Source organism: Phaseolus vulgaris, chromosome 4, assembly GCF_000499845.2.
Source record: "Phaseolus vulgaris cultivar G19833 chromosome 4, P. vulgaris v2.0, whole genome shotgun sequence".
Classification (NCBI taxonomy): domain Eukaryota; kingdom Viridiplantae; phylum Streptophyta; class Magnoliopsida; order Fabales; family Fabaceae; genus Phaseolus; species Phaseolus vulgaris.
The window spans coordinates 7504234-7515361 of record NC_023756.2 but is presented as its reverse complement, the minus strand read 5'-3'; the positions used below and the strand labels follow the sequence as shown (position 1 = coordinate 7515361).

Genomic DNA, 11128 nt, shown 5'->3' with positions numbered 1-11128 from the left:
TATTTAATATTAATAATAATAAATTTAAAATATTAATATAACATTAAATTAGTTATTATAAGTTTATGTTGTTCAATTTAATATTTTCAAAATATTTTGATTTTTTCTCAGAAAAAAATGTTTTATTTTAATAACTTATACAAAATACTTCCAAATTAATAATCTTAAAAATATTTAAATATTCTGAAAACGTTGTTTTTCAAGAAGGAAAAGTGCCCGAATATTAAACAGATCTTAATTTGGTGAATAATGTGGCTATGGATTGGTTTTGGGAAGCTTTTTGCTGAATTGGTTTATTGGGAAATTTTTCTTTGAAAAGTTACTATGCACTCCCTTGTGTATTCTCCAAAGTAGCTGTTTGATCATAATAGTAGTGAAAAAGAAAAAAAGGAAGAAGAAAGAAGGAGAATGGGAGATTACCATTTCGTGTACAAGGACACAGAAGGAGCCTCTACGCAATGGGACGATATTCAAAGAAAGCTGGGGAATTTGCCTCCAAAGCCACCAGCTTTCAAGCCCCCTCCTTTCACCCCTTCATCTGATGACCAACCCAAAGACCAAACCTGGATCGATTCCAAAACCTCCGAAGAACTCGATGAACTTGAAGACGATCTCGACGATGATCGCTTCCTCCAAGAATACAGGTTCTGATGTGTTTTTTTTTTCATGTTCTGCTACCCACGAAGAATGATGGGGTGTTTCGTATTTTAAAACGGTTTTTATTTCCTGGGTCGGTTTTGTTTTCTCCTAAGGTGGTGGAGAATGCATAAAGTTTGAATCTTTCTGTGAATTTGTTGTGAGGGCCTTTGTGTTGTTTTGTAGAGAACAATTGTGTATGTTGGTGAGACTTGTATTTGTTTGTTTGTTTTCTATGTTACTGAGTACTATTTGGTTCGGAATTGTTATGAATTCTCAGTAATGTATTTATTTACCCTTTTATACATTTTTTTGTATCTCTTATTGAACACAAGTTGGTTGGGTATTGTTGCAGATTTAAGTTTTTTTATAGCGAATTAATGCCAAGAGTCTATTTTCCTTCTTGTTGATGGCTGGTTTGTTCTGAATTTACTTGAAAAGTGGATGAATAAGTCAGTTGAGAGTAGTAGAAAGCAAAAATAATTGAATCATTCTGCTGTGATAGGAAAAAGAGGTTGTCTGAGATGCAAGAGTCAGCTAAAGTACTGAGGTTTGGATCAGTGATTCCCATCTCGGGATCTGATTTTGTTCGAGAGGTGTCACAGGCTCCAACTGATGTTTGGGTGGTTGTGATCCTTTACAAGGAAGGGTATGATTGATTTATGAATTTCTTTGATTCTATGGTCTATCTAGTTTTTCAGGGTCAGGTTTACAAAAAGAAGGCTGTGCTTGTTGTGTTTTTGAGACAGGATTCCAGAATGTGGATTGTTGATGCAAAGCATCGAAGAATTGGCAGTTAGATATACTGCAACAAAATTTGTAAAGATAATATCTACTGATTGCATTCCAAACTACCCTGATCAGAATGTTCCCACTTTATTGGTGTACAACAATGGAGCAGTCAAAGGAAATTATGTTGGTTTGCATAGTTTCGGGCGAAGATGTACCCCTGAAGGTATTTATGTCTCAGAATGCTAGCCTTGTGGTTTCTGTTCTTTTATTTTGATTAGTGCCCATTGTTAAATTTGTTTACCAGTTTTAGTATAAAATACATATTGCTCCAAAACATTATAATTTTTTTTTCCTTCATGCAATTAAGGCCTAGCTCTCAACCAAAAGTGATGTATTTTTATGACATACTAGATGTAGTTGAATAGAAAGGTGTTTTGTGGCTTTTCTTCTCCTTGAGAGGAGACACTGAGAATAACTCTTCAAAATAGTAGCACTTTAATTTTTAACGAGAAATGAATATAAAAAGAATTTTTAAAAAAGCTTCTTGAAGGAGCTTATGTGTAGCTTTTTTGGAAAAATTCCAGTAAGAATCCTATCTCCCTCTTTTTTCAGATTTATTTTTCTGAAACAAAATTAGAAACCTAAACTTCTCAACCACAAGACTCCCACTGCACTCAAATTCCCTTCTGGTTTCGTCATTCTCGTTTTTCTTTTTCTTTTTCTTTTAATCCAACAATTAAAGGTGACTTTCCTGTTAGATTCATTACATTAAAAGAAACTGAAGGGTAGAGATAGAGAGTCACTCTTTGAAGTTAATCTTCGTGTAACATGATCCTCTTCTCCCAAAATCTGAAGAAGTAGAAAACTTGGGCATCCCATTCCATTTCAACCCTGTAGCCAGCAAGTTAGAAATCTTAATTTTGACAAACTTTGTGTGAAAACTGGGGAGGATCTAGAAATAAGTTATGTGCTGCAATTACACTCCCTTTTGGCCTTGGATGATGATGCCTTGCAGAGAAAATCTCCACCTGTCAAAGAATTCAAATGTAATACACCTGCAAAATGTCCTGCTGAAAACATACTGATCAATTTGCTTGAAAAGGATTCGGTTAATGGCTATAAGCCCAAAGTCCTGACTCGGCACCATCCTCGCCAAAGTCTTCAACTGCTTCAATGAATTCAGAGAGCTTTCAAAGGACGTGTTTGTAACCAAAGATAACTATAAAATAACAGTTCAACCCTGATGGGGAGGCTGCTGGAAGCTCTATATTCTTATGCTGCATTGTTTGAGTGTTTGGAATCCAATGTCATTGTTGGAGAGAGTAAAGATTGAAAACATGCTTTTAGGTGTGAAAAAAAGGGAAAGAGCTAAACCAAACATATCCTTAATAGATCTCCCTGGCTTTTGACATGTCAATGGAAAACTATGTAGCCATTTCATTGCTGCCCTGCTAATAGACCTTGTAACTGCTGCATGTCTACCAGTGAAGTTTATAACACCAGTGAAGTTTATAACACTAGGAGCAGTCTAGACATTATTATGTTTCCTTTATGTAGTTGAACTTTTTCTCCTTGATTAGATTGGTCCATCCCTCATGGCAATCCTTCTCTTACCTTTTTACTTTCTTACACAGTTGTGTAGCAGTAGTAAAATATACTTTTCTAAATCTGTTCCCTTGTTATCAAATACATTGAATTCTTTGTATGTTCTGGAATATCAGGTGTTGCATTAGTGTTGTGCCAATCGGATCCTGTACTTAGTGATGGCCATAATAGAAATGAGGCTATCATTAAAGGAGTTCGCCAAAGGTTTATAGAGAAAGTTGTTGCTGATCATGAAGAGGATGATGATGACTCCTCAAGTGACTAACATTTTTCTTGTCTTTGTAGTTGTTTTCTTTGGAGGGGGTTATGTGTTTCTAACTTCCATTTGGTCTCACTTTTGAAATTTTGCCAGACTAATTTCTTGTGTTAAGTTATGTGTGCCTTAGTTTTGTTACTTATTAATCAGATGATTTTACCATGTTTAGGTGTATCAAAATAATTTCTATTTAATAATTTGATTCTTAGATTTGTAATGGATGAGTTAATATGTTGAGAATAGATTCTAATAATCTATCAGCAGAGCTCGTGAAGATTTACAGCAGTCGCATGATCCTCATGGGAAAAACAAGGGTGACATGTTAGATAGACCAAAAATACTCTTGAATTTTTAATTTACACTTGTTTTACCATTTTAGAGTTAGGTTTGAAAATGTAATTTAAACGTTACAAATATAATAATAACAACTCACAATTAATTGAATTAATAACTCAAATAATTAAGAGAGATTAAGGAAAATATAACTCCTATTGAGTGAATTTATAAATGTTATATTTTCCTTTGATTTATTTAGTGTGAATGTGAAAATATTTCATTGACATAACTCACAAAGGACAAATTCATCCTACCCCATGAGTTCTCATTATTTCATGATGATATAATAACCTTTATAAATAAATATTTTTAATTTTTAGTGCAAACAAATATTACTTAATCATCTTACATAGATCATGCTTTACATATATGCTATGTTACATCATCTATCTATCTCTTTCCTTTGATGAATAGACTTTTCATGTTTGTTTAACAACATGCATGAACTGTTGCATAATCTTTGATGATTAAAAGTAAGAATTAATGTACTTAATATGTTTATTCCTTGTGCATCAAATGCTTCTTAAGTATAGAAGCAGAAGAATGTTGAACACTCACAAGTTGCAAAAGGCATGTCTCTAGCATAAAGGACAACTGCTACACTTACTCTTATAAGTTATACTTGCACTGTTACATGAAAGACTGAACAACACCTAAAATGATGATTTAAAAGCATTATCCCCATGAGGAATAAGTAACATGACTATTATATATAGCCTCCAAAAGATGAATTCAATGCAACATATATTGTTGCATGTAAGGTGTTAAATGGCACAACATTCACATGGACAAAGGATGAAGCAAAGAAGAAGAATATAACATGCACAACACCTAGTTATTGAAGAACAAGTATAAAAGGAAGCAAAAAAGCATAAGGGCATTTTCAACTAATCCAACTACTAATATTTTTTTTAATGAGTTGGATAATAGGTTTGTCTAAAACTCTCCCATCTCATATCCTTGAGAGTTAAAACTAAATCTAGAGTGAACAAACCATTAGATTCTTCTTTAGGATGCTAAGTACTCTAGCCTGTTCAGTATCAAACTTGTGTTTTCAAGTTTTCGCAAATATTTTCTTTTAAGTTAGGAGTGACATACCTACTTTTAAAAAAACTTTGGAAATCTAAATCATTAAATAAAAATTAATAAATATAAACATTAACTATTTTAGATTTCAAATTAGTTTTTATAGTGACTAATTTAGAATCTAAAGTAATTAGTAGCTAAAACCTTGGTAAGATACCAATTTAGAAACTACTTTATAAATTTTTATTAATGACAAACTATTTTAGGTACCAATAGTTTTGTAGTTCATAAAATAATATCTAACTTAGTTAATATGATAACTAATTATTTTTTGTCTCCAAAATTAGTTTCTATTTAATAATTTTTTGTAGTAAAAATAATACTCAAATTGGTAGAGTTTAAGGAAGCCATGAAAGAATACTCGTGTGTACCTAGGAGTGGTGAAACTTGGACTAATTAGTAAATCTAGATTAGGTGTCAAGGATTAGACATAATCTCATGTTGAGACGAACTAATATAAATTTTTTTGTGTAGGTTTCTCCCTACTCCTTGTGCATTTCATTTTTTATATATTTACATTTAATATTGAAGTTTTTAGTTCTTTTAAAAATGTATTCTTTTCAACATCAACCTTTATCTTTTCAATAGATCCTTTATCATAATCTTATTATGATAATTTTCTTTCTCTTTACATAAAAGACAAACATTAAAACATTGGTTTTCATAAAAAGTTTTCAAAATATATAAAAACATAATTCAATCCCACTTTTTATATTTTTCACTCTTAAAATTTGGTATTAGAGTCCAACATTTATAAGGTTGAGCACTTGATATTTTTAGAGGAAAGATCCAAATGGAAAGACAACTCATTGTTGAAGAACATATTTGACAAGTCACCAACATTCCTTGGAAAAGACTACCCCTATTGGAAGGATAACAGTGAGATGTATGTAAAATCTACTTAGTATCAGTTATAGAACATCATAACTAGAGGGAATATTATTATTTTAAGACTTTAATATGCACATTTAATTAAGCTTTATCTATAAATGAGTATACAAAGAGTATGCAAGTTGAAGACATTTGGGACTCTTTGAAGATAAACCCCATGGTAATAAGGATGTTTAGCTAAGAGAGGTTGCTGCCCTCATTCGAAATTATGAGAGCTTCATTATAAAAGAGGATTGAGGAAAAGTTTTTGTAAGATGACCTTCATGCTTTGAAAATCCATATAATAGAGATTGTCTTTAAATTGAAAAAAGCTTTGCATATGTGAAGTAAGCTCCTAGAGCTTCATATGAAAAACTTATGTGTTTTCTTTTATGAGATACAATGTTGACACCACTATTTTTAGGAAAAAGAAATAAAAGCATTTTATCATTGTTTAAATTTATATTGATGATATTATATTTAATCCTTCTAACAAATCCCTATGTGAGGATTTTTCCATGTTGATACATAATGATTTTGAGATGAGTATGCCAAGAGATTTAAAGTTTTTCATAGGACTACAAATCAAACAATGAGAACAAGATATCATCACTTGTCAACGAAAAAAACATTAAAAAGATATTGAAGAAGTTTGATATGGATGAATCAAATCTCACCCATACGTCATATCTCCTTACCAAAGATGAGACAAGTAAAAATGTAGATCAAACTATCTATAGAGTTAGGATAAGTTATCTAATGAGCATAAATTTTACTAAAACTTTTAAACTTTAATCATATATTTCTTAGACTGTATTCATGAATAAATTCATTGTTTTAATTAGGATTAGTCTAATTTGATTTATTTGGACCTAAACTATTATTTTTGTTAATCTTGTGCTTTTAGTCATAATAGATCGTCTAAAGGGAACATTTATCAAACAAAATTCCAAGTTGCTTCTTTGAAGCAAAAAAAGAAAAACAAAATTCGAAGACTATAATCATGAATAAATCCATTGTTTTAATTAGGATTAATCTAATTGGATTTATTTGGACCTAAACTGTTATTTTTGTTAATCTTGTGCTTTTAGTCATAATAGATCGTCTAAAGGGAACATTTATCAAACAAAAGTCCAAGTTGCTTCTTTGAAGAAAAAAAGGAAAACAAAATCTAAGTAGGAGAATAAGAAAATAAAATCTACAAAATCTCAAAAACAAAATTGGAAGCAAATTTTAAAAAATACAAAAAAACAAAGTTTGCATTAAAACTGGAAAAAAATATGAAAATTCTAGAAAGTTGGAGCTGAGAAACTATAAACAATATCAAAAGAAAAAATATATTTATGAGATCCTTAAAGAAAAGAAACCTATAAAAAGATGTAAGTTTCAAGGAGAGCGAAAGAAGTTTTGACAGCAGCGAGACTGGTTAAAGAAATAGAGCATAATAGTTTTCTTATTTTCTTTGTTGTAATCTTTTGTTTTACCTTTGTATAGAAGGCTAAATAGTTTTGGATTGATTCTACTGTGATTTCAAAATGAATTTTGAATAGTTTTGACTAGATTCTCTAGTAATTTCGAAATGAATTTTGAGCTTTTTGTACAACAATGATTTTATGAATTCTAAATTCTATTAAATAAATTGTTTTTCATTGCTTGTTAATAATCTAGTTCTTTCTTTAATTAGAGTTCTTGATTATTTCGCTTAATTATACTCAATCTCTTGTTCTTTTAAATCTGTTAACTTTCTAAAATTCTTTCAAGAAAATTATCATTTTCTAAAAATGCATATTACGGAGTGTTACTTCTCACTTCTCAATATATAATGAAATATTGTGCAAAAAAAACAAAGGAAACAGATTTAGCATATCAGAATGTAATTATTTAAATACAGTAATCACCTTGGTTGAATCAGCAATTAGCAATTTGGCTTAATCTCATCTCATACATCCCCTAATCACCTATTTCACCAGTACACAGTGAAGACTCCAGTAAATACATGGAGATAAAAACAATCACATACTCTCAACTCGGATAAAAACTTTGGTTTCAGAAGCTACCATGCTCTCAGTCACTCAACACAGCTTAATGCTTAAGTTCAAAGGATACCTGTATTTTGGTTTCAGGAACTAGCTATTCATTCACCATAAATTGGCAGTCATTGGACCATTGATCCAAGCAAAAGATAGACACCAACACAACCATGTAGTCCAGCATCTACTAAACCCAACATTCCCTGACAGTCTCAATTTTGGTTATTTGATTGAGCTACTTTGCTGCCATGCCTTGAATGCTAACCTTCTAGCTTTTTCTTCATTTTCTTTTTCAAGGCCTCGTCAAAGTTACTGCTTGACAGTGAAAGAACCTGGTTCAGCAGTAACTTCACTCCTGATTTTTTCATAATTGCAAATCTAGGTTTAATCCTTTCCTCAAAACGGTATCCAAAATATTGAGGGAACTTGACCAGCTCAGACTTCGGGTAACCCGTGGTCAAAAAGAAATCCCATTTTGGAATCAAATTTTCAGTCAAGCTGAATGTATACAAGGCTCCATATCTTGAAATCATGGTTCCAATTTCTTCCAAAGTGTATCCCCTTCCCAAGAAAAATTCTGTTACAGGCTTTAGATTGGTCTCAATGCTAAGACCAAAATTCTGCGGGCATCTGAATAGAAGAATGCTAACATCTACCCCCAAAGAACGGAAGTACTTAGCTGTGGGTCGAAGATTGTCCTCTACACTGTAACTGACAATATTGGGGCACCGAGTTAAAATCTTCCCTATATTCTCTTCTGAGAGTCCCAATTCAAGGAGAAAATCTATGTTTTCCATTACTTTAGGCCTGCTATAAGTTAGCATGGCTGGAAAGCGATAGATCACCTTCGGCCATTGCCTCTTGTCAACACCCAAAGATTCAAAGAACTTCATGGTAGGCTTAAGATTTTCTGATAGACTAATTCCACATATTTGAGGCCTTTTAGAGAGGATAGAGGGAATGCGCTCTTTTGGCACTCCAAGTTCAAGAAGAAACTCGACAACCGGCTTAATTTTACCTTCCAAGCTATAGTAGGCAAAAGATGGGAATCTTCGGGTGATACTCCTAATCTGGTCTATATCCATACCAAGTTCCATCAAATATGCAATATGAGGGCGAAGAATGCCACCATTCCAGTCTATCTCGCTCACTCGGGACAAAGCTTTAAGCTTCTTAGAGTCTAACACTGGATTAGAAAGAGGAACTGACACAGCTGATTTATCCTTAACAGGTGGATTTGGATAGTTTTCTACCACGTCCACTAGAATGTCTCCATGCTCTTCAAAAAGTGATTCAAGATAAGGGAAAAGCACATCCCTGATCTCCATAGTTGTAAGCTCTCTCCCTGTTCGTGTCAAAGAAAATGTGATTAGCATGATCCAATGTGGAAGAGAGTTACAAAATAGAGTAATCAAATTGTTCTGGCAGAACCTGTGAGATACCAAGATTTGTGTTTAGAATGAAGCTTTGAGATAAGGTGATCAACAAAAAGATCTGACTTGTGGATGGTTCTAGCAGCAATCGCATTGCTCAAACCTTGTTTCTTCAAAAACAAGGTCAACACAGCCTTTGCTTCTTCCTTTTCTCCTGCTAATAGTGTAGGAGACACCACATTTGAATGCAATGACCCATCTGTTCCTGAGTAAAAAAACACAACACTATGCTTATTATGATAGTACATAAACCTCATGTCAATTGCAATATCTAATAAAAGAAAAATACAAAAAATTAAAGCTAACCAGATATTGCCTGGCAAAAGAAGACCTTCGTAGGAAAAGAAAGTTGAGTCCTGATGTAAAATGTTCAAAAGGTGAAAAACTGTTCAAGGTCCAACAGTATCAGAATGAAGAAAAACAGATATGGGCAAATTGAAATCCTTGCATCTGCTAATAGACATCGAGACAGAAATGAAATGAAAAACTAGAATATATCCGTGAACTAAAAGTTATTCAGGGTATGTTTGGTAAACAACAAAATTTAGGACTTATTGTATAAGTGGGCATGTAAGCGCTTATGGATAAATTGTTAGTATAATCAAAGAGAAAATATTATAAATTATCCTAAAAGACTTAATGAAATAAGATAAAAACGACTTATGAACATATTATAAGCTATTCTCATGAGCTATCCTAAACACTTACGTAAGTGTTTTAAGTCATTAAAAATGTCCATCATCAACAAGCTCTTCCAAACACGCCCTAACGAATTTTCTAATTGCTTTTGTAAAAATGACTCTCTTTGAACTAATTCCCCTATTTGTAATAAAATTATTAATAACTTTTTTATGTTTACCATTTGTGAATAAGCTCTTCTTATAAGAACCAATCAAACAAGTACTTCACCCAAACAGCCCTTACACAAATCTTATTTGGCTCAAGCTCACAATAAAAAATGACCCAGATACCCCACTTGCTCCAATTCTTCAACCACAATCGGAAAAACACCCTAAAAGATCATTACAAAGCTTCCTCCTCTCTCGCGATTCTCGCTTTTGGGTACAGAAAAAACAACATTAAAAAATGAACTAGATATGAATGCGCATGCAAGAAAATCCAGTGAATGAAGAGCATTAAGAAATGTGAACCTTGTGGTAGTGTGAGAGAAAAATCTTGTACAGCGAAAATGGTGGGGTTGTTGAATTGAGGAGAAAGTCTTCATCTTTGTAGGTTTGATATTGCAATTGGAAAAGAAGGGTTTATTCATTTATTGTATCACTGTGAAGAAAAACAAAACGATGGACAAAATCACGCGAGATAAGGTACGGGAGATATTGGCCACTATGAAAATACTTATCTCTCTTATAGGTAAAAACAAATCATATAATATAATTATGTAAAAAATATATAGTGCCAGTATCAAATTTAGAAAAAAAAAAAAGAAGAAGCATTTTTTATAATTTATTTGGACAATTTTTTATAAATATTTTTAACATAAAAAGAATGGAACTTTTTTACAAAACTAAAATTAATTTACATCAAAGTTATTTTATGTAATTTTATTAAACTTTTATTTTTTATGTTGTAGATAAGTTAGTGGTGATCTATGCATTAAATTATAATAATATTGTAACAATCAATTATATATATTTTTTAATTTAAACACGTATATATATATATATAAATATACGATCAAATAGTAATTATTTGTATATTTTAAATAAACACATTATATGTTAAAACAAAATGAAGCAACAGTGAATTCAATAATTTCAAATTATTTATAAATTTAATAAATTAATTTATAATATAAGGGTTGTAGTTAATTGAAGTAATAGTGTGTTATTCAGTTTGTAGTCAATTATTTTATAAATAAAATCAATTATTTTATAAATATTTTGTAAGTAATATATACTTCTTAGATTTTTTTTTTTAAAAATTGTTTATTTTCATTATTTTACTTCGGTGTGATATTCATAATAGAATATTAAGGATCTCACATTGTTATCATTGTAACTTATGAAATGGAGGTGAAATTTTTCTTATCTATCTTGATAGCAAAAAGTATGACCATTCTAGGTTGTGTAGTAAATAAAAACAACACAAATTTTATTCTAATTCAACTTAAATTCTATTACATT

At 31.4% G+C, this 11128-nt stretch overlaps 2 protein-coding genes across 3 annotated transcripts; one reads left to right on the top strand and one right to left on the bottom strand.

The window, feature by feature from the left end:
* Window positions 1-206: 206 nt before the first annotated feature.
* LOC137837129 (uncharacterized) lies at window positions 207-3446 on the top strand. The gene is made up of 4 exons (XM_068645998.1): window positions 207-644; window positions 1142-1285; window positions 1386-1591; window positions 3090-3446. The coding sequence occupies exons 1-4, from the start codon at window positions 409-411 to the stop codon at window positions 3236-3238; spliced, it is 735 nt and encodes a 244-aa protein (XP_068502099.1). The 5' UTR covers window positions 207-408; the 3' UTR covers window positions 3239-3446.
* A 3912-nt stretch (window positions 3447-7358) lies between these two features.
* LOC137837128 (transcription termination factor MTERF5, chloroplastic-like) lies at window positions 7359-10342 on the bottom strand. Of its 2 annotated transcripts, none has more exons than XM_068645996.1 (4): window positions 10136-10342; window positions 9291-9340; window positions 8983-9189; window positions 7359-8896 (listed from the first exon to the last, which is right to left on the bottom strand). In XM_068645996.1, exons 1-4 carry the CDS (start codon window positions 10252-10254, stop codon window positions 7812-7814), a joined length of 1461 nt encoding a protein of 486 aa, XP_068502097.1. In that variant the 5' UTR covers window positions 10255-10342; the 3' UTR covers window positions 7359-7811. The 2 variants fall into 2 exon arrangements, with proteins under 2 accessions (XP_068502097.1, XP_068502098.1); XM_068645997.1 differs by having other exon boundaries at window positions 8994-9189; window positions 10136-10275.
* Between the last annotated feature and the right edge of the window lie 786 nt (window positions 10343-11128).

What these genes read in the sequence shown, in the direction of transcription:
- LOC137837129 (XM_068645998.1), top strand. Translation starts at nt 409, where the DNA reads ATGGGAGATTACCATTTCGTGTACAAGGACACAGAAGGAGCCTCTACG. An exon ending in CGCTTCCTCCAAGAATACAG is followed by an intron (nt 645 to 1,141) that starts GTTCTGATGTGT and finishes CTGCTGTGATAG; the next exon opens with GAAAAAGAGGTTGTCTGAGA. An exon ending in GTGATCCTTTACAAGGAAGG is followed by an intron (nt 1,286 to 1,385) that starts GTATGATTGATT and finishes TTTTTGAGACAG; the next exon opens with GATTCCAGAATGTGGATTGT.
- LOC137837128 (XM_068645996.1), bottom strand. Translation starts at nt 10,254, where the DNA reads ATGAATAAACCCTTCTTTTCCAATTGCAATATCAAACCTACAAAGATG. An exon ending in TTCTCTCACACTACCACAAG is followed by an intron (nt 9,341 to 10,135) that starts GTTCACATTTCT and finishes ATTTTACATCAG; the next exon opens with GACTCAACTTTCTTTTCCTA. An exon ending in CTTTTGCCAGGCAATATCTG is followed by an intron (nt 9,190 to 9,290) that starts GTTAGCTTTAAT and finishes TTTTTTACTCAG; the next exon opens with GAACAGATGGGTCATTGCAT.